We start from the raw sequence: 23586 nt of genomic DNA on the forward strand, positions 1-23586 counted from the left end.
TGGAGTTGATAACCCTCTGTTGAAAGTCAATGTGACCTTTAAATTATTTTTTTATAAAAGCCTTCAGTTGGAGCAATGGATAATGCAAATTTCCAATTGCTAGCTCTCTTACATGTTGCAAATATGTGTGGCCTTTGTTTCCTGAGTATGTTCATTTCAGTATTCTAATCTAACAAAATGGCAATTCAGCATATTCACATTACATTCCTATGATTACAAAAAGCAATAACGTGTATAGCTGACACTGCAGTGGAATTGATGGTTTGAATTTTAAGATTAAAGGCAGACTTTCCAGCAAGCTTATGCAATAATGAGATGAGGTAGGAATTCACTGCCCTACATTTTTGCATGTGGCACAATGCAGTCAGTCTCATTCCATTCAATCAAACACAAAATGATTACTAATTGTATTCAAATATAATTTAATACCACTGGTCTTTTGCTAGCATTATGAATTCCAGTTTAACAGAACAAATGTCAGATTTAAATATGCAGCAGTGGAAAATGGCACCATTAGCTTTATCCTCTGAGGTGATGAGACAAAAAAGAAGTCTTCAGAAATGGAGTTCAGTGTGGCTGCAGGGTTTCATTCCTACCCAGCAGGAGCCACGCCTATTTCGACTTGTTTATTCGGAGCATCTTTTTTCACAAACATCTACAAGGTGTGGATCCTGCTTGGCTGGAATGAACACTAACAGCCACACCAGCCCTTTGTGGATAAGACATTAAAAAACAAGTGATGTAAACTAAGATACCAGTTTACTGGATATACCTTGTATCTTGTGGTTACATCTAATCAGATACACCAACAAGTATGTTTTCTAGACACTCTCATTCTTCCCAGTGGAAAGCAGTTACAGGACCACCACTGACTATTCAAGCGGCCATTCAACCACTTAGCATAGCAGTGACACTTTCAGTGACATGATAATGAGTTATAGAATATATAATAGAATAGCCGTTATTTGTCACATATACATTAGAGCACAGTGAAATTTGTTCTTCGCATATCCCAGCTTGCTCGGAAACTGGGGTCAGAGCACAGGGTCGGCCATGATACAGCGCCCCTGGAGCACAGAGGGTTATGGGGCTTGCTCAAGGGCCCAAGGGTGGCAGCTTGGCTATACCGGGGCTTGAACCCCCAACCTTCCGATCAGTAACCCAGTAACCCAGCACTTTAACCACTGAGCTACCACTGTGTGGTGCATCATTTGTATCATATATTCCAGTGTCACTGGGGTATTAAAGTTATGTTTAGGACCTGCCGAATAAAATGTGATCATAACTGAGTTGACACCTTGTTGGGTAGCAGTTTATTAACTAATGCATTCAGCTCAGAGTATTATTATATACGACTTATCCTTTTAGCACTTTGCTGTTATTGCTGTTACATCTGTTGCTATGCACAGTTTTGCTGAACATTGTGTATTTTTCGTAATGAAAAGGATTACATAGGACTGACAAGTTGTACAAGTGACAGCAAGAAACCGGAAGTGAGGCAGGTATCTCATCAACGACTTTCCATGCTGTCGTTACACCATCCTGGCCATTTTGTTTATCCAAACCTTTCTTTCTACAATCAGACAATTCTGCCATTGCCCATAGTCAACACATGTCACTCTTGAATTGCTTAGGCAATCATTATTAATTATTATCATTACACCTACCTTGCTTAGAATAATTGTTATATATAAACACTCACTCACTCACTCACTCACTCACTCACACACACACACACACACACACACACACACACACACACACACACACACACACACACACACATACAATACCTGTCAAAAGTTTATTTAATCAGATATAGAGTATATACAAATCCCAGTCAAAAGTTTGGATTTATTTTAAAAAATTGTACATTAATAACTACTATGAAAGAACAAGTATGGAATTATGTAGTAAACAAAAAACAACTCAGAATATGTTTTATATTTTATATTGTCCAAAGTAGCTACATTTAGCTTAGATGACAGCTTAGTAAACTAATGTTATTCTCTCTTTAAATTTACAAGGTTGGTTTTCAGTTCACAGATGTGCCTTTTCAAAGGTTTATTTGTGACATTTCTTGAGTTCTTAATGTGATTTAGACCATCAGTTGTCAGAGAAAGAATAGCCCTATTTATAGAGTCAATAGCCCTACTAGTGCTACTGTACAAATCCATGTTATGGCAGGAAACACTCAGTTAAGAAAAAAGACATTCCATCATTACTGAAGGTCAATCAAACCAAAAAAAGAAAAAACTTTAAATGTATTTCCAAGTGCAGTCTCCAAAACCATCAAACATTATGATGAAACAGGTTCTCATCAGTGACTGTCCCAGGAAAGGAAGACCATGAGCAACTTTTGCTTTAGATGATAAGTTTATTACAATTACCTGCCTCAAAGACTGCTGATTTACATAAATGCTCATCAGAGTTCAAGTGGCAGATATATTGCAACATCCACTGTTCAGAGGAGACTGCATGAGTCAGGCCTTCATGGATTAATTGTGGCAAAGAAACCATTACTTCAGATGAACAACAAACAGAAGAGACTTGATTGGACCAAGAAACACGAAGAATAGACACTTAGATCAGTGGAAAACTGTTCTTTGGTCTAATGAGTCCAAATTTGAGCCACCATGTAATTGTTAGATGTACAGAGGGTGGAGAAGGAGGAGGTGTGATGGTGTGGGGGTGCTTTGCTGGTGAAACTGTTATGATATGGTGAAAATTAAGGGCACAGCGTTTTGCAGTGGCATGCCATCTCATTTTTTTGCCATCTCAGTTTGCAATTAGTCTGACCAAAATGTGTTTTCTAACAGGACAATGACCCCAGAGCTCAAGAAGGAGAGCGATAAATCACCCAATCTAAATCCACTTTTGGATTGTTTGGGTTGAGTTGAACTGGGCAGTGCAGGAAAAGCAGCTAACAAGCATGTAACACCTCTGGGAACTTCTCAAGACTGTTTGAAAACCATTCCAGGTGACTACTTCATGAGACTGACTGAGGGAAGATCAGGAGTGTGCAAAACTGTCATTAATTGTAAAAGGGGGCTATATTGAACAATCGAAAATATAAAACATATTCTGGGACATTTAACATGTTTTTCGTTTGCTACATAATTCTACATGTGTTCTTTCATAGTTTGGATATCGTCCGTATTATTGTACAATGTTGAAAATAAGAAAAACAAAGAAAAACAATTTGAAGGAGAAGGTGTGTCCAGACGTTTGACTGAACATACATACATAAACATACATTTTATGCATGCATGTATGTATGTATGCATGTATGTATGTACATACATACATACATACATACATACATGCATGCATGTATGTATGTATGTATGTATGTATGTATGTATGTATGCATGTATGTATGTACACTGGCGATCAAAATTAGAGAACAATTTATAAACAATTGAACAATTCTAAAATAATGTCATTTTCACTGCTCAACAGTTGAAGGAGTTTTTGTTCTGTCTATACCATGCTACCAGAACACCTTTTCCACAAAATAACATTAAAAAAAAAAAAACATTATTTTGTAGAAAACACGATCAAAATTAGATCAAAATGATCTAAAATTAGAGAACAACAATGACTGTAGCATGGAAAAAGATTACAACAAAATTTTCTGAAGGTTACAACAGTCAGCAATTAGTAGGAAGTGTACAGGTCTCTGCTCTGAAGGACTTCAGCACATCTGCAGCCACAGGACAGCACTTGTCTCTCACACTGCTCTGGTGTGATTTTGGTCCACTCTTCTTCCAGTCTCCTCCACAGTTCGGTGACTGTAGTGGGTTTCTTGGCCATAACTTTGTCGCTAAGGATTTTCCAGAGTTTCTCTATTGGGTTGAGATCAGGACTCTGGGCAGGCCATGTCATTATTTCAATGTTTTCAGTTTCAAGGAACTGCTTTACCTGTTTTGCTGTGTGACATGGAGCGTTGTCCTGCATGAACACTGCGGGCTGATTGGGTGATGAATGCAGGGAAGGAACCATATGTTGTTAAAGAAGGTTCTGATAAACATTTGCATTCACTCTGCCGTGTAGCTGTATAAGAGGCCCAACTTCTGCTGCAGAAAACATGCCCCAAACCATGACACTTCCTCCTCCACAGTTTGTCGCCGAACATAATGTTTCCCATCGGACCCAAATAAATTTAACTTGCTTTCATCACTGAAGTGAACTTTGGACCAGTTCTCCTCTGTCCACAAAACATGCTCCTCAGCAAAGCTTAGTCTTGTATTTTGATTCTTTCTGCTAATGAGAGGTTTGGTCACTGCAGAGTGGGCTTTCAGTCCAAATGCTCTTCAACATCGAGACACTGTATAATGAGACAGATCCTTACCCTTTTCAGCGCTGAACTGGTGAGCAATTCCAGCTGCAGTGTGGAAATGATTGCCCGTTGAGATCCTCCACAGTATCCTGTCCTCTCTTGTATTTGTCTTCCGTGGACGACCAGCCTTCTTGGCGGACTTGAATGAGTTTGTGATGTTGTAAAGATTCAATACTCTTGAAATCACAGATTTGAAACGAACAACTTGTCTTGCTATGGCTGATAGGGTTGTCCCTTTGGCCTTCATCTGGACAACCTGCTGCCGGAGGCTTTCAGTCACTTTAGAACGGCCCACCATCTTGCAGAGTCAGTGAAACTGGACGTTAGGCTGCCAGTTAAATAGGGGTTGACAGATAATCAAGGAAATTAGCACCAGGTGCCAGATTAACACCAATAACTGGGAGGTATCTGAAAGTGTTCTCTCATTTTGATCAGTGTGTTTTCTGGAAAATAATGTTTTTTTTTGGAAATGCCTTATTTATTTTGTGGAAAAGGTGTTCTGGTAGCATGGTATAGACAGGACAAAAACTCCTTCATCTGTTGAGCAGTGAAGATGACATTATTTCAGAAATGTTTCAAAATTGTTTATAAATTGTTCTCTAATTTTGATCGCCAGTGTATGTATGTATGTATGTATGTATGTATGTATGTATGTATGTATGTATGTATATATGTATTATTATTATTATTATTATTATTATTATTATTATTATTATTATTATTAAGCATAATCAGATGAATACTAGTTTTCTATAGTTTGAGTGGCAGTGGCACGGTCGTTGTGGAAACGTCTTGGCGTCACTGCCTCATTCTCCAGGTCCCCCTCCCTTGATTTTGCACACGCTGTAAAGACATTCCCCTTTCAGCGACCAGACCGACATGCAGAACTTCTGTGCTTCCTGCAAACCTCTCTGATGATACACACTCGATCGGGCGAGGGTATAGTGTATATATGTATATATTTCCCCCGCTATGAGGAGATCGTCGTACTTTAGAACGTCACACGAGCTCAGAAGCTGTGGCTTCCTGCACCGCGCCTCGCCCGTTGCGCCTCTCCGTTTTCGCTTCTAGCTCTCGTGCGTCGAGCTTCCGCGCGCTGTAACCTAACACCGCACCGCAATGATCAGCAAAGTGAAAAATGCCATGTCCTCGCTGGTGGGCGGCATTGTCCCACACGGCCACCACCACCATCATCCTCAGCAGCAGCAGCAGCAGCAGTGCGGAGCGGACTCGTTGCCCCCCCGCTTCCCGTATGCGCGGCCCGACTTTCTGGAGCTGAGCGCTGAGTTGGTGCAGTACGCGGCCGAGCACGCATCCCGGCCCGTCATTACACTCCGGAGAGACGCTAAGATGCCCTGGCGCACAGGATACGCAGAGTGAGTCTATGTTGTTGTTTTTTTTTTTTTTGCGCATGCACCTTCCGTTATCGGTCACTCATGCAGTGCGATTTGAGACTGGATGAGCTCTAAGACGTGCGTACTGTAAGGGTTCGTTACAGTGATGCTGCGAGACACATAGTGTACATCCAAGGGCAACCCTTGGTAACACCACTGTGCAGCTATAAGCGTGTTAGATACCGTGTTAACAATCAAACTGCACCCATGCAACTATAGTATTGTTTTATTTAACTACTTTTTTTTTTTTTTTGCAACGTGAACGCATACTGTTCCCTTGCGCCATCAATCAAGTGAGTGGTGATGACGTAGGCTGCGATCGACAACAGGCTTGGCTGCGTCATACTGGGCGTTCAGCAGCCTGATCTAAACTGCGACATGCAGACTTCTCACACGTCCTGTTCCATGTTGATGCAGACTTTTCACACGTCCTGACAGCAAATGAACGCCATGCTCTACCTGCCAGTGCGCGTTCTCACACTACATCCTCTTCTGCTTCAACCCGAAACACGAAAACGCAAGTGCGAGACAGAATCAAGTCACGTGATCTGGGTGCAGACTGGAAAGCTTTTTTCAACAGCAGCAAAGGAAAAAACAAGCATTGTATATGTATTATTTAGAACAATAAAAGTCGTAATTCTGCACACTATTACAAAAGTAGGGTTGCTAAATGATGGCGATGGCACATACTGTATTGTATGAGAACATCTTTTAAGGTGAACATGCCTTAGATTAAGATGAAGAAATTTTTTATTCAGTCCCTGCATTAGTGCAATCTGTTATATTGGTAATAAAGCCATTTTCTACAGGATGCTCTGATGAGACAACCATGCTAGAATTATATTTTGTTCATTAGTTATTCATTTTATCTTCTTCATGCCTACCTAGGATATGTGTGTATGAACAAAATAATTATTTATTTTACTATAACGAACAACGGTTTTCAGCCCAGTCATTGATTATTTCTACCACGTAACATTTAAAAGCCAGAAAGCATGGCCTTTAGCAGAAACTGCTTTCAGACCTCAACAGTCCAGAATGAAAACCTGCTGTGTATCTCCATTTCACACAATACTGGTTTATGAAACCGTATCCAAGCTTTTAAAGATTGCAGTAGTATTATTACGTTATCAAAGGTGCACCTTTGTTGCTTTAAGTATTCCTAAATCAGTATAGACTATACAAGTAACATTGTTTATCTACCAGGGATTTCACACTTTATTCAGCTAACATTATCCACTTTATCATCAAATGAAAAGAAATAGCTAAATGAAATTAATTACTTTAATCAATACTTAAATTAATTCAAGAATCCAAGCTTCTTGTTCATGTCTGAAAAAAATGGAACATGATGTGCTGTTTTTAGTTCTTTGGTGTCAAGATTTTTACATGTTCAGATGTTTTTTGAAATACCGTTCTGTTTGTGATTATTTGAGTTACTCTAACCTTTCTGTCAGTTTAAACCAGTCTTGCCATTCTCCTCTGGTGTTTCTTTTTGATTAGGTGAATCCACCTGAACAACTCACAAACAGTAAACATTTCCAAATTTGTAATATTTTTCAAACCATTCTGTGTAATCTCTATATAATAGGTATATAGGTCTATAGTTGTGGGTGGGTAAAAAGTGACACTACCCTGTCACTCTCACAAATTTACCACTGAAATCAAGACCATAGTTGAATACATAACAGTAGTCCTCAAATCTTGGAACACATGAATAACTATCTCTCCTATGTATCTCTGATTGTTTTTGGTTTTTTGTTTGTGCAAAACAAAGGTGTCTTTAACCGTGCATTAACTACAAGTGCCCCATAGCCCAATAAAATGTACCTGCATTTTCAATAAATCATCTACATTCACTTGTATTTGCAATAAATCAAATAAATTTAAACCTCATTCTCAGTTAAGGACCAGTGGAAAATAACATGTAAGTTGAAAATAGTTTTGGGGATTGGCAAAGCTATCAATGGCCAAGCTCAAAACAACCAGGAACCTTGCAAATTCTCCAGGTTTTCATAAAATGAACAAGTGTTTCATAAAATGAACAAGATTCCACAGAGGCATTTGTCACAGCTCCAATCCAATTCATTCACAGCCATTCAATGTTAAGGATGATGTTGCTACCCAGTATTTTTTCCTCTTCAGTAAACCTAACTAGTTAAACATACTTTATGACAAGCTGTAAACAGTAAAACTGGCTCTGAAAAAAAGGCATCACTGGCTTCAGGGAACAGAGATAGAATATAAGTTTCATCTTATGACAGTTCTAAGAACCATAACTGAATCAACTGTCTATTTCTCTTTTTAACTGTAAAGTTGGGAAGTAAAAGATATTATTAAATGCTTTAAGAGTATTCTAAAGGGAATTGAAAGAAAGCACTGGCACTGACCTGCATTTTTAATTATAAGCCGCAGCAAATCCAAAACCAAATCTGTCTCTTCTCTCTTTACAATCGCAAACGTTTTATTTGAATTTGTTAATTGACCTAGCTTGTGTATTTGAATTTATATTTCTTTGTTAAATAAGTGTGTAATCACAGCATGTTATGCACTTAAAGTTCCTGTGCCCAGGAACAGACATTGCAATAAGTTATAGCACTTTAATGCACTGCAATGAGTAAAAGCATCTAATAATTGCAAATAACTTTGACCTAGAATCCTTTCATGTGATTTACTTTTATGCTGTATTCTTCATAGCTGATTGCTTTTCTAAAACGTTTATGTGTCATGTTTTATCCTGTTGCAATATAGCTATATTTCTTCCATTGTTCTGTTCCTAACATATATTTTGACACAAATCAAAATATTTACATAACAGACTACACTCTTCATATAAGAAGCCAAAAAAACATTTGCATGACTTTGTAATAGTGGCTTAAATGATGTGGCTATGTAGTTTTAGGTCGCATTGTGTTTATGAAGAACTTACTGTTCTGGCTGTAAAGAGTTAAATCATTGATCTGCAACATGATACATTAATTAGTAGCCTTATGTCTAGCTCAGGAGGCCTCCATAACACATTATCTCCAGCTTTCTCCAGCTCTTCCTATCTCCCTATTTACTGCCAGCTTAAAAGAATCAGGAGTGGTGCTTGATGTCATCGCTGAGTGTCCTACACTAAAAAGCAATTCTGTGAGCCATTTGCTTTAAGAGTTCTTGACTAGACAGTTTTCTAGTTTCCCTGAACACTATAATTAAGCACTCGATTGTGATGTTCAGATTCTTCTACACCTTTCTTAAGAAAACACAGACTACACATTTGAAGCTGTTCAAGACAGGTTCAACTAAGAATTGTGTCACCTCTTAGTTGTGTTATTTATTTGTGTATAAGCTTCTGGACTGATTAAAAGCTGTGAAAATGTTTGTTGAAGCGGAAACCCTGGTTTCAGAAACAAGGTTGTTAGCTTTTGCAATCTCATAGGAGGAACTTAAAGGCAAGGGGCCCACTTCCTTATTGGAGAGCAAAATATTTGACCAAAGAATAAAGACCAAATTATTTGCTGTGTAAAAATCCCTGATACAGTAATCATATTATAATCATAATTATTGGTGTCTGCTAACTGGTTTAACATAAGTATGTTTTATAATCTTTCAGCAGTGGCTTTCACTTCCTTTTTGTTTACAGTAGAGTGGCCTACCATCAAGTCAAAAAATATGACAAAAAAAACGTAGAAATAAGCATGTGACTTTGTACAGTATGTCTGATAGTTGATGAATTAAGACTATTGCTAATGTTCATGTCTAGAAAATTAACTGTATTTTCTCAAACTCACTTTGTAAAATGATTCTGTTTTTGCAGTCCGATATCTGTGTAATGATGTTGCTTAATAGGTAGAGTATACCATCGATGTGAGCAAAAAACACAGCTCATATAATCTGATATGGAGTGCATACACTACCAGACAAAAGTTTGAACACACGTTCTCTTTCACTCGTTCTCTTCTTCACCTTGAGGATGGGTGAGAACAAAGCCAATAGCCCTATTAGTGCTAATACAACTACTGTACAAATCCATAATATGGCAAGAAATAGTTAACTCATCATTATGCATAAATGGTCAGTCAATGAGAAAAACCTCAAGAATGCCAAATGTATCCCAAAGTGTAGTTGCCAAAACCATTAAATGCTATAATAAAGCAGGATCCAGGAAAGGAAAACCAAGAGCTAATTTTGCTGCAAAGGATAAGTTTATTAGAATTACCAGCCTCAGAAACTGCTGATTTACATAAATGTTTTTCAGTGTTTAAGTGGCAGATATATTTCCACATACACTGTTTAGAGGAGACTGCATAAGTCAGGCCTTCATGGTCGAATTGTGGCAAAGAAACATTACCATTTTGGGTTATTTAAAGTTCCCTTTCAGGAACTCGAGCTGCGTCGAAAACGCTTTGGGAACGCCTCGCGTTGTTCACACTCTAAATCATGTGTAAAATTCGGCCAACAGGCAGTTGCGACGTCATCGGCGGGTGACGTTGCGTAAACCAGGAAGCTACAAAATGGGTGATCGATGGTAGCGACATTAGCTTCTGTTTGTTCAGGTAAGCGCTTTGTGTGTGAATCTGGGCAAGCAATGGCTAAAAAGCAGACAAACGTACGCAGCTTTGTGTTGTTTGCTTGGAAGTAGAGCATGCTTAATCGGCTCTCGAGAGAGACAATTGTCTATGCTGTAGCCACATGGCTATCCGCACTCTCCGCTCCTGGAGATCACTCTTCGAAGAGAGTGATCTCCCTCGTGACTTAGGTCCTGCTCCCACTGAGGCTTAGCGGCGCCGAAGGTCGTGGGACTCGCAGGCCGACCTAGAAGAAGGCATGGAGACGGATGAGTCCTCTCCAGCCTCTCCTGCTCCCCGGGGAAAGCACTCGCTTCGGCAGTCCCTTCTTCTGGTGCGTGTAATGCGGAGCTCCATATTTTTTTTTCTGAGGTCGGAGAATCTTCAGATGCTAGCGAGCCTACGGACTCCTCACAGCCTGTGCTGTTCAAGGAGCTCCTGGAGGTAGTAATGCAGGCCATCGCTAAACTGGAGATAGCTTGGCCCGACGAGTAGCGGAAAGCAACATGTGGCCCCTGAGGGGGTGCGGTTCCTAGCAGCTGGTCTAGCTACAGAGGTAGTAGAGACCATTCTCTATTACAGAGCTTCCTCCACGAGGAGGTTGTATGCCGCTAAATGGCATCTGTTCGCCACTTGGTGTGGGCACCACCAGGTGGACCCAGTCAACTGCCCGGTTGGTTCAGTTCTGGAGTTCTTGCAGGAACAGTTTGCCACAGGATTGGCTCCGTCAACCCTGAAGGTTTATGTGTCCGCCATCGCGGCTTTTTGTACTTTTTGCAGTTGCTGGAGAACCCCCCCCCCCCTCGTGACAAGTTTCGTACGCGGCACCAAGAGGCTGAGGCCTGGGACATGACCCAGAGTGCCTGTGTGGGACTTTGCCGTTGTGCTGGCAGCTCTTTATCTGAGCCCCCCCTTTGAGCCCTTGGCCGAGGTGGCCCTTAGGTATCTGTCATGAGTTTTCTTCTGCCAATTTCCTCCCTTAAGAGGGTCTGGGACCTACAGGATCTTTCTGTGGCCCTGTCTCTCCTTGAGTTTGCCCCTGGCATGGCCAGTGCTATTCTTTACCCTAAACCGGGGTATGTGCCTAGGGTGCCTGCGGCTCTCTCACGACCTGTTGTTTATGCAAGCATTCTGCCCTCCTCCTTTCCTTGCCCCTGATCAGGATAAGCAAAATCGACTGCGAGCACAGGACGAGTCCGTGGAGGAAGTCAAAGCAGCTGTTCGTCTGCTATGGCCCTCATAGGAAAGGTTTCCTGGCTAATAAGCAGACGCTCAGCAGATGGATTGTGGATGCCATTTGTCTGTGTTATGAGTCCTCTGGTCTTCCCACTCCTTTCGGAGTCAAGGCTCATTCCACCCAGGGTATGGCAGCCTCTACGGCCTGGTCCGCTGGAGTTTAGCTCCAGGACATTTGTAACGCTGCGGGCTGGTCCACCCCACTGACCTTTGTCAGGTTTTACGACCTTGACATCAGAGCCACTCCTGGCTCCTCTGTCCCGCATGCTGGTTTTGCTCAGACACACTAGGCAAGGACTGGACAGTATGGCGTGATTGGACACTCATTCCCAAAGCGTTTTTAACACAGCTCAAGTTCCCGAAAAGGAACGTTACTAGGTTACATATGTAACCCTAGTTCCCTGATGGTTTACGCAACGTCGCCCGCCGATGACATCACGACTGCCTATTGGGCGGATTTTACAAATGATTTAGAGCGTTAACAACGCAAGGCATTCCCAAAGTGTTTTCAACGCAGCTCTCATTCCCTCAGGGAACTAGGGTTACATACGTAACATAGTGATGTTTTTTTAGTTGACTACATAATCCAATATGTGTTCTGTCATAATTAACCGCCTTCAGTATTAATATACAATGTTAAAAAAAAAAAAAAAAAAGTGAGGAAAAATCATTGAATTAGAAGGTGTGTCCAAACTTTTGACTGTTACAGTATGTTACCATATAGCCCGTTATAGAATTTAGCTAAGATTGTATTAGGATCATCTATAGTGTTACAAGACCAAGACTGGTTAGACTGTGGCTACTCACAGTTTTGTTTTGCTTTTATGTGTACAATTAAAATACATAGATTGTTATTGTCTAGTCTTTAATTGATTGTATAGACTATGTACGTATACTATGGTTGTGGGAGGTATTTGAATGTGACCGTTTTGTTATGATTAGTGTTTCTAAGTCAGACAGTGTGCAGACAGTGTAGTCTGGAAAAAACCTTGTAAGTCTTTTAGGGGACTAAATTATGACAATCAATAGTATACCTTGACACCAACTACTGTAAAAAAAAAAAAATTATCAATTAATAATTCACCACTGACTATGTTTATAAAAATTCTTCTTTTTCTACTGGCTGCTCCCAATAGGGGTCGCCACAACGGATTATTCGTCTCCATACCACACTGTCCTCTACATCTGCCTCTTTCACACCAACTACCCGCATATCTTCCCATCCATAAACTTCCTCCTTGGTCTTCCTCATTTCCTCCTTTCTGGTGGCTCCATCCTCAACATTCTTCTACCGATATACCCCATGTCCCTCCTCTGCACATGACCAAACCATCTCAATTGGGCCTCTCTCACTTTGTCCCCAAAACATCCTACATGTGCTGTCCCTCTAATAATCTCGTGTTAAATCCTGTTTATCCTTGTCACTCCCAGTAAAAATCTCAGCATCTTCAGTTCTGCTACCTCCAGCTCCACCTCCTGTCTTTTAGTTAATGCCACTGTCTCTAAACCATACAACATGGTTGCTCCCTACTGTGATTACAGCTATAAATATAGTTGATCTGCATGCAGATATCTACAACCTTCAATTTCCTCACAATAAATGTCACCCTTTAATTAAGTTAGATCATTGTCATCAAATGATTGTGATCAGATACTGGCTATTAGAATGGAAAGTTTTAGTGTTATTTTTCCTCATTTTCTCTTTTGTGATAAAACAAACTATAAAATGTTCTAATGTTACTTGTGGTTGATATAGAGAAGCATATGTCATTTCATGAATGTCTGTACTTTTCACTATGTGTAGTATACAATTTCACCATCTGAAGGGTTTTCCCAAAGCATTGAGTGAAGAGGTGCTATTTCCTGAAAAGTATGTAAGCAACTGAGAGCTTGCTCTTATAGTACATCCGTTTACTCAGAAAAGGAAGCAGAAGTACGATTAGATTGAGATTAACTAAGATTTTAAGGACCTCTGACACCCATTATAATAACAACTTGTAAATAATTAGTAAAGGACGTTATAAAGAAGACAAATACACTTGCATTTTAAATCAGGGATCCTTAACAGCATGCAGGGAAATTTTATGACATTTTTTAATATTATTAATACAACTTATTTTACGTTTTTTCAATATGATTAAGACATTATTTGATTAATGTTTTTATTCACTTAAAATTTGTTTGTGTGTAGATCAGATTTTCGTATGCAGATTGTCTTTGCTACTTTGCTTTAGTTCTCTGTGTGGTCATTTTTATTGCTTTTATTGCTTTTATCTTTTGGCATTGCTTTTGGAATATTTGCCCATATTGCATAATATTGGCCCATTGCATTTTTTTTTAGCTTGATGTTGTTGACAATGTATTCGATCATCTTATTCACTTAGAGATAAAACCCCAGGGTCTTTTAACACAAATTAAGTTCGAGTGAGTTTACCTGAGGATATCTGAAAACACAATCTGATGAAGTGAATAGCTGGACAATACACTGATAAATTTTCTTTCCCCATTTTGTCTTAGGGTGATAAATGCAGGAAAGAGTATGCTGAATGAGGACCAGGCCGCATGTGATGTGCTATATGTGAAGAAGCTCACTAGCAAACAGCAGCGTGCCTCTCTGCTGATGGAAGACAGTGGGGTAAGATTTACTAGCTTTCAGAGCAACACGGTTCGGCCACTTAAAGCAAGTTGATATCAGTTTTGGTTCAGGTTCCTCAGTCAGGCTGTCATATTTGGACTGCAGTCATGTCTTGAGGTTTAATTTACAAAATAGTTTGTAACCAGGAATACTGTAACAATCTCAACAGTACATTGTTTAGAATAGGGCAAACTTTATGATGTCTTATGATATCTGACTGTCCTCTGTCTGCCTCCACCTTCCACACTAAAATTGTCAAACATCGTGCAACCTGTCACTCAGCACTGACCATTCAGCAGTGGCCCTTGAGCATGCATTCTGCATCACGCAACCTACCAAACAGCAACTAACAGAAGACAGCAAGAATCACCTCATATACGATCTATCCTATACCCAGTAAAGTTGAGTGTTCTGAATCCTGTAAACGTGTTTTTACTGACGCGCTGGGGCGAGTAAAATCCCCTGATCAGCGCACACCAGATAGTGAAAATCCTTATATGGTCCTTCGAGCTAGGAAGGAAAACTTCCTAACATTCGGTCCTTCGAGCCGGATAGGAAAAACTTCCTAACAGGTAATATATAAATTATAAGATATATTACATATGACCTCAACACCTCCCACACACATATTTAGTATTTTCATTTCAGTGGTAGCCAGTGGTTGGTGGTTTTGTTGGTTTGGGTCTTAATGCTAGTTTTTGGTCTGCTCCGAATTTGAGAACAAATAAACAAGATTTTAATCTCCTAAGATTATGTTTTACAGATTACATAACTGTTTTAACTATATAAACATACATTTTCTAACTATTCTCCTGTCAATTCACACCACCATCCATCTTTCTCTCTCTGCAGGATACCACCGGCATCCCCTTGCACTTCTGGGGTGTATTTGATGGTCACGCAGGCTCTGGAGCCGCCCTCATGGCCTCCAAACTTCTCCATCGTCTCATCAGAGACCGTCTGTGTGAAATATCTCATCTTTTGGAAAACCAGAGCAGTCCACCACCCATTTGCCTAGCTAAGAACGGGAGTCCCTATCAGGCTGAGCAAAAGAAGGGATCCTGCATGGATACTGAGGACCAGGATGGACCTGTAGATCCCATTGCTCGGTTCCACATGGAGAAGGTCGTCAGTCTGGAAAGTCTGGTGATGGGAATCATAGAAAATGCCTTCAAACAAATGGTGAGACCATAGTGTTCCAGGCCATTTAGAAGTCAACATTGAATGAAATTTATTATCACAAAATGATAGTGTGCTTCATTTGTTTTGCACTTTCAAGCCTAAATTAAGGTAATGGCACTTTGTATTAAGGATGGGTCGTTCATGAACGATTTATGACTCAGTGCTCAGGTTATGTCCAGTAAACAGAATTGAGAAGTTCACCTCTCAACCATTCTAGTCAAAATCGTTTGTTAATTTATCACATGACCCCCATATACGCTATGCAGTGCATTACACAGGAAAGAGATTGAAGTAGTTCATCTCATAAATCCTCTGGTACAAGTAATTTGTTATTTTATCAAGTGACTTTCATATACTGTACACTACACCATGTAATAGATCAGGGTTTTTGGTCCGTATCTTGACATTGTTGTTATAATAATTATGGTAGATATAAGTAGATATGACAGGTGAGCGACTTATTCTGTTTATCCAAGTTTTTCCTCAGATGCATTGTCATTATTGGAACTATAGTCAAAGTTTGTGTATGTAGACATATTAGGGGAGCTGCTAACTGAAAATGTAACATTTTATAACCAAATGAACTAAATGACTCAAAAAAAGATTTGTTTATTTTGATGACTGAGATTCAGAGAACCAAGTCACTAAAATGATCTTTCCATTATTATCACTTTGTATAGGTGATACATAGGGTAAATACACAACCAGCCAGACTAGTTACTCTAGTCACCCAGCTTTCCAATTCATCCTGGCACACCTCAAAGTGTCAATAATATATGTCTGCACTTTTAATCTTCTTAATACAACAGTTCATTTCACACTGGTGCAACATTCTCACAAGACTCAGAAATCTTAGAAATCTTTATCTATACACAGTGATAGAGAAATCAGTGCACAAGGCATTATAATAAATTACATGCCCTATTTAACGCATATTATTGGTTGACAATGGTCCACTTTGAAAAACAGGAGTTGTGTATTTATCGAAACTTGTTTGGGCTTAAATTAATTTTTGTGAAAATAAATGTAAGATCTGCTACACTGTTTAGCCAATTTAATGTGTTCAGTTTGGAAGCATGAGGTGAAAGTACTGAATATCGACTTCAATTATCAAGTGTTTCTCTTTCTATACTGAATGAACTCTTTATGTCCTTATTGTACAATATTCATATTTTATTATCTTAAATGTACTTACATAAATTCATCACACTATAATATAGTATAGTTAGTATAGTTTAGTTAGTTTCTCTGTTGATCTTTCTTTATATATTCTCTGTTAGTTTCTTTTTTCTTTTGGCTACAATTTTACTCCAATTAACAATGATTAGTAATGCCGCATAATAGATTAAAAAAGATAAAAAATGAATTAATAAGTAAATAAAAAAAAAACGATATTGCATGGCCAATATATATATATATATATATATATATATATATATATATATATATATATATATATATATATATATATATATGTGCTGATTTTAGTTCATGGCTCATGATTAGTCTCTTTAGTCCTTGATACTTATTCCACCAAAGGTAAATCTGAGTCATGACAGTTTATTGTACCAAATTATGCAGGCATTTGATACTTATCTTATTACCCTGTAACCTGACTTGCATCTGTTCTGATTTAAATAATGCTCCTTTTCATCCTGACTGATTCTGTGGTCATCTGTGATCTCCAAAGTTTGCAAAGCCCAAATACGCCGGTACTTGTTAGCACTCTTATAAACAATTCATTTTCAAGTACTATTTTTGGCAGGTTTTTTTCACACTCAGTGTGATTCATTAAAGCAGCCTCGTGATAATCCACTTCAGTGTCACTGACAATTATTTGCTTGCCACACTGAAAGAGAGTATTCAAACATTGCAACATAATTCAAATGGAAATTCCATATTATTCCAGTCAGTCTCTGTTTCATTCATGCATTAAGTATTTACTATACAAGATATAACCAGTTTTTTACATGCTGCAATCTAAAAATGAGGGAGTCATCTTAAAAAAAAAGCCTGATAAGTGTATGTCCTCCATTAAAAATCTCACACCCTGTGCCTTTTTCTGTATAGTAATCATTCTATTTGAAATGTTATAGAGTGTCCATGTTACAGACAGTACTGTGTGTTTTTGTTTAAAGTATTATTCTGGTGTTTGTGCTATGCAGGATGACCTCATTGAAAAGGAGAAAGTATCTTACAGCATTTCTGGAGGATGTTGTGCCTTGGCTGCTGTGCATTTGTTAGGCAAACTCTATGTAGCAAATGCTGGTGACAGCAGGTAAGAAAAGCAACCGTTATTAAAATATTATAAATATGTACATTTATAGATTCCATCGATGCAATAAAAAAAACAAATCTCAGCAAAATAGGCACAGTGATGTTGCTGTAATTTGTTCATAATATGAAGGATCTACCTTTTGTATTTTAGAGCCATAATTGTTCGCAATAATGAGATTATTCCAATGTCTACTGAGTTCACACCAGAGAGTGAGAGACAACGGCTGCAATATTTGGTGAGTTTCTTACCTGCAGCACAGCTCAGTTCAGAGGCAAAAAGAACAATACAGACATATGCATTTGTTACCAAACCTGAACCTATGATGATTTCATGATTTTTTCTGACCTGATGTTCTGACATTCAATAAATTCAATAAACTTAATTAATGTAAAAAATGTAAAGACCCTTCAGAGTCTAGCTTTTTTTTAATACAGTCAGCCCTCGACCTATGAACGCCCGACCTATGAAACAAAGATCTAAAACAAAGATCTAAATATCTAAATATATTTAAGAAAACTTTCAAAGATTTGACAACGACACAAACAGAGAGAGAAGTAGAAGAACGCCTGGCATGCATGCATTGTGGAACCGAGAGCAATACCTTTTTCTGCGCAAAGTCCTCGTTGTGAGAAGACGTATTCCGTACAGTATTCGCACAGTGGGATGTGATTTTTGCATTGTGATTTTAGTGTTTGCTAATTTCTTACCATGGCAAAAGAAAAACCCCACAGAAATAGTGCTCCAGCTAGGGGAGAAAAGAAGCAAAGGAGAGCAGTTTCTCTTGAAGAAATCTTACAAGAAAAGAAACAGACCATGCAGTCTTTATTAAAGTAGAACCTCGATCATCCACAAGCGCAGCACTAGCTTCACCACAACCATCAACCAGTCATGAGGGTGAAGAAAAAGAACTTTTGGATGAACCTCTAGGAATTTCATCCATCTTCTCTTCACCCTCCTCCCCCTAAACAGTACTCTATATATGTACTATAAATTCCAGTGTCATCAAGCAAAAGGTTACTGCACATTTAGGTAATTAAAATAATTATATACATTTTTGTAATATAGATTTTGCATTGACTGCATCTCGGGGTTCCTCGGAACCCATCATGGAGTTTCACTCTTCTCGACTTACAAACACTTTTCCGGTCCCTATCTATTTAGTAAGTCAGGGGCTACCTGTATATATTCTTAAATGCAAATGACTGATTTCTTATTTAAAATCTTCATAGCGACAAACGGCTTCGTGCTCTTTATTGTGTTTATAGGGATTCCTTAAACCAGAACTGCTTGGGAACGAGTTCACACACATTGAGTTTCCCAGACGCATTCAGCACAATGAGCTAGGCAAGAAAATGTTATTTAGAGACCACACAATGACTGGCTGGTAAGTTTTTTAACATCGTTAGTTGATTATCTATAAAAATGTCCAAGCATTCTTAATAAATCAGTAAATGACATCATGAAAATAATCATACTTTTGTGTAAGTTATGATAGTAATTTTTATTTCTTGATTGCAGGGCATATAAGACCATTGTTGAAGATGACCTCAAGTTCCCCCTTATTTATGGAGAGGGAAAAAAGGTAAACTACCTTTACTTCGTTTTTAATAAGCTTAATTAGTTTGATATGAATTATATCTTATCTGTGGCAGTTACAGTGAGATGTTTAATGCTTACTGTGTATTGTATTCCGTGTTTTATTTTTGTGTGTGTGTGTGTGTGTGTGTGTGTGTGTGTGTGTGTGTGTGTGTGTGTGTGTTATTATAGGCCCGAGTCATGGCCACAATTGGAGTAACACGTGGTTTGGGCGACCATGATCTAAAAGTGTACAATTCAAACATTCATATCAAACCTTTCCTATCCTGCTGTCCAGAGGTATGTTTATAAAGACAGATGTGCAAGTAATATTTAGTCTTTTTCGCTGACTTTATCCACTCTTCTCGTCATTCATTTTGTGAGTCACCATCCATCTATTGCCTCGAAATATAAATAAATATTTTTGTAATACAACACCTGATCTCGCAAGGAAAAACTTTATAATAATTTCTTATAACGATTTCTTGTTTTATATTCAGGTGAAAGTATATAATATTTCAGAGCACAAGCATGGCCCTGATGACATCCTCATTATGGGCAGTGATGGGTTGTGGGATGTGACTTCTGACAGAGAAGTAGCCGATGCAGTAACAAAATTTTTGTCCTGCTGTGAGCCTAATGACCCAATGAGGTACTTTTACCCTTTTTATTAACTGCATACTAATTGTTTACAAACGGGGTAAATATTTTACCTCTTTTATTAACATAATTAAAAATTTAGCAATTGTGAATAGAAAATGTAAGTGTCTGTTATGAATTAGCTAACCACACCAGCAAGCAGGTAGCATCATAACCTTTATAAAATGTTATACCACTTTAGGAAAGTAGTAAATCTTACATTGAAATTAATTTTTTACTAAAATAATATCCAATATTACGGCCTACCGTGTGATCATGACAGAAAAGGGAAAGACAAGTGTTTACTGTGTCAGTCTATATCATAGACTTTCATACCTGTTTGGACAATCCCATTCCAAAAGTATGGGCATTAACAATCTACAATACTCTGGGAAGGCTTTTTACAAAATGTTTGGAGCTATTTGTGGACATTTGGGACCATTCAGTCAGAAAAGCATTTGTGGGGTCTAGTACTGATATTTAACAAGAAGGTCTAGCTCACAATTAATGTCCCAGTTCATGTCATAGCTGGTTATGGTTTGAGTGCTTTACACCACAACAGCTGATGCTTGGTTGTATTGCTCATATTGATCTTAGCCTTGTGTGCAGCTTTTTTGCTTATTTCATAAAATAAGCTTCTAAGGCAATATATGTGCTATGCGGTTTTAGCACGCAATATCCATGGTTTTGCATAGTCTACCATTTTGTGACTAAGCTGTTCAGGTTCCTAGACTCCTCCACAATAATAGCAGCTTAGAGCAAACAGAAATTTCATGGGCTCACTTGTGGCAAATGTTCAAGTCAGTGTAAGTTCTTCAGTATGTACCATTCTATTCGTAATGTTTGTTTTAGGAGATTGCATAGTCAGTGCTCATAATAATTGATTATAATGCATAATCAATGCTCTGTCAATTAATTGCATCTATGTCATGAGTTAACACGTGACTAATCTAGTCAACTGAATCGCACATTTTTATCTGTTTATCTGTGTACCTTAAATTAATACTTTTCAAGTTTTGGATACTCTAATTAACATGGGCATGGACAAATATGGATGCTTTATGCAAATGTATATTTATTATTAGTAAAACCAACTCAACATAGAGCATGAAGACAAAATATTCTTGTAAAGGTTTTAAAGTAATTATGGTGTTTTAAATTACATAAATCATCAGGACACGGACGGTTTTAATTGCATGACCCATGCATTATGTTGATTTTGGTAATTAATTAAAGATTTGGTGTATTAGTTAAACAAATGTTTAGTGATTAAAAGTGTGTGTGTGTATATATATCTGAGTAAAGAAAGTTGAATAAATGTGTGTTGCGTTGTGTGTTCCTTACTATACCTTCATTATCACTCTCTAACAGGTACACTTTGGCTGCTCAGGATCTCCTAATGAGGTCACGTGGTGTTCTGAAAGAGCGGGGTTGGAGGCTACCCAATGACAGACTGGGATCAGGTGATGACATTACAGTGTTTGTCATCCCATTGGCTGGTGCAGAGTCAGAGACATGACAAGGCAGAGCAGTTCCTCTCTGGCAAGCAAATCAGGACACGGCGCTAATTCGTGCCGGCTGAGGAAGGGGTGCAATACCAGAAAAATCTATTCTCACTTGGGCTGAAGGGAAAGATATATGCATTGCTCCTCTTCCTCCGATTTTTCAGAGAAATCATCTCGACTCTTACCTCTTCTAATCAAGCTTGGGATTACATTATCATTAAGTGCCACTCTTCAAACTCTACATTGCTCACAGATTTACTGTGAAAGACTTCAGAACACACAAAGCCGCTGTGATATCTATATATACTCTGGAAGTCTATTTGGAGTGAGGAGCGATAAGAAGAGAGATTTGTGCTAGGTGAATGGAAACAGAGAAATGGGGTACTGCTGATATGAGATGAAATGTTGATGATTATGGATGTATAGATGTAAGCACTTTATCTTTAGGCCTAAACTCATAAACCTGTAATTAAGACTGAAAGCAAGTTTTGCTTTTATTCACCCTCAGCTTCTCTACATGTCTCCAAAGAATGTGTCTATTTAAACACATGCATTTCATGACATTGCAGTAGCTTTATTTCGAAACAAATGATCACCAAGAAAAGAAGGAAAGCACAATTTTCTCATTAGTCCTGATAATGACGGGGTCAAAAACGTGTTTTGAAAAGCGAATAATAATTATTTTGATTGAAGTAATTGTGTAGGGCAATGGTAGCTCAGCAGTTAGGATGTTGGACTACTGATTTCAAGTTATGAATTCAATGGCATTATCAAGCCTTTGTAGGGCACATAGGCAGGACCCTTAACCCACAACAGACGCTTTGTATCAATTAGATCAAATTTAAATCTCTCTGGTGCCTATCTTAAATGTAAAGAGATATACTACTGTAACTCACACCTTAACAAAGCTTCTAGAAATTCGAATCCATAATAAATCAGCTATTGCCCATTTGACTAAATCCAGGTTCCATATCTTTCCACAAAGCCATGTTCACAATGAACCTAAGAACTTGCAAGGAGGTAGATTTTTGGATTATAATCGAACCCAATTATATTATTTGTGCACAATTTTCACTTAAAATGTAGCTTTTAGGATTTTTTTTTTTTTTCTGAGATGAGATTAAATGCTTATTACATATTCTGAATCCATATTAGGATTAGTTCAAGTTCAGCACTTATATGGAATCTAGAAACTTACCATTAATGAATTTATTATACTGTATTATAACTATCTATGAAAACTTGAGGAACCATATTTTAAAAAAAAAAACAAAAAAAAAACTAATGGGCTGAAAAGAGTTTTAGGTGGCAGCTAGATAACCACCTATGTGAAGATATTTTCAGCAGTAGAACTAAGGTCCTGAACATCTTAATCTTCATTTCAATACACCATGCTTAAATGATTTTCAAGTAAAAAAAAAACTATTGTGAATATGAATTCAACCATTTGAATTGATGGCTGACTGCATATAATGTTTAATGTTTCATTTTGCTATAATGTTTAAATGAATTACCATTCTTGCTGACTGTTTTAGCATTTTTCAAGATGTAACACCTAAGTAACTGTGATTCCTTCACAATAAATCTCCCATCTTTAAAGAAATTATTTTCTTCCTCTTTGCCATGAACTACATAATCAGTAGTGAAGCTGGTATAAAAATCTATATTTTTTACACATTAATGATTATTGGACCCACAGTTACAAGAAATAGGAGACATCAAACAATAAGACCAGAATAAGATCGGCATCAGAATCAGTACCATTATTAGTAATAAGGAGTGTAATAAGAAAAAAAATGCTTGATGAAAAATCACTGATTATAACAGTTAATTTGTGATCATCAGTTGAAAATTGGTCATTTTATGGCTTCTATTATTTTGCCTGGGTAATTGTTTTTTGGATAAAAAGTTGCTGTTTCTCTTCAGCCAATCATTAGATTTTAGAGCATCGATCATTTAACATTCACAACCTCCTACAAACATTACCTCCAAACTATTAATAAAGCAAACGTAATAGCTAACCCACACTAAACTAAGGCTTGGATTACATTATTTGAAACCTTTCCATCCACACATGAACCAAAGAACCACAGCCCAACATACAAGAAAAAATCATCACATACACACTACAAACTACACATCTATTATGAGTGTTTCAGTTTCAGTTTCTTTTTTTCTTTCCTCTCACCAACATGTACACCAAATCATCATATTCTGATAGCATACTAAGACTTAGTGTCTGTCATGGTG

The 23586-nt window shown here is 38.1% G+C and overlaps 1 protein-coding gene across 1 annotated transcript; it reads left to right on the forward strand.

Annotated features, from left to right (window-relative positions):
• Nucleotides 1-5136: 5136 nt before the first annotated feature.
• ppm1j (protein phosphatase, Mg2+/Mn2+ dependent, 1J) lies at nt 5137-22939 on the forward strand. The gene is made up of 10 exons (XM_083528620.1): nt 5137-5718; nt 14040-14157; nt 15010-15339; nt 17505-17617; nt 17768-17852; nt 18883-19001; nt 19136-19199; nt 19385-19492; nt 19693-19844; nt 21203-22939. Exons 1-10 carry the CDS (start codon nt 5462-5464, stop codon nt 21348-21350), a joined length of 1494 nt encoding a protein of 497 aa, XP_083384746.1. The 5' UTR covers nt 5137-5461; the 3' UTR covers nt 21351-22939.
• Nucleotides 22940-23586: the final 647 nt, after the last annotated feature.

The sequence above is a fragment of the Silurus aristotelis genome (genome assembly GCF_946808225.1).
Source record: "Silurus aristotelis genome assembly, chromosome: 2".
NCBI lineage: Eukaryota > Metazoa > Chordata > Actinopteri > Siluriformes > Siluridae > Silurus > Silurus aristotelis.

What these genes read in the sequence shown, in the direction of transcription:
- ppm1j (XM_083528620.1), top strand. Translation starts at nt 5,462, where the DNA reads ATGATCAGCAAAGTGAAAAATGCCATGTCCTCGCTGGTGGGCGGCATT. An exon ending in TGCTGATGGAAGACAGTGGG is followed by an intron (nt 14,158 to 15,009) that starts GTAAGATTTACT and finishes CTCTCTCTGCAG; the next exon opens with GATACCACCGGCATCCCCTT. An exon ending in TCCTATCCTGCTGTCCAGAG is followed by an intron (nt 19,493 to 19,692) that starts GTATGTTTATAA and finishes TTTTATATTCAG; the next exon opens with GTGAAAGTATATAATATTTC.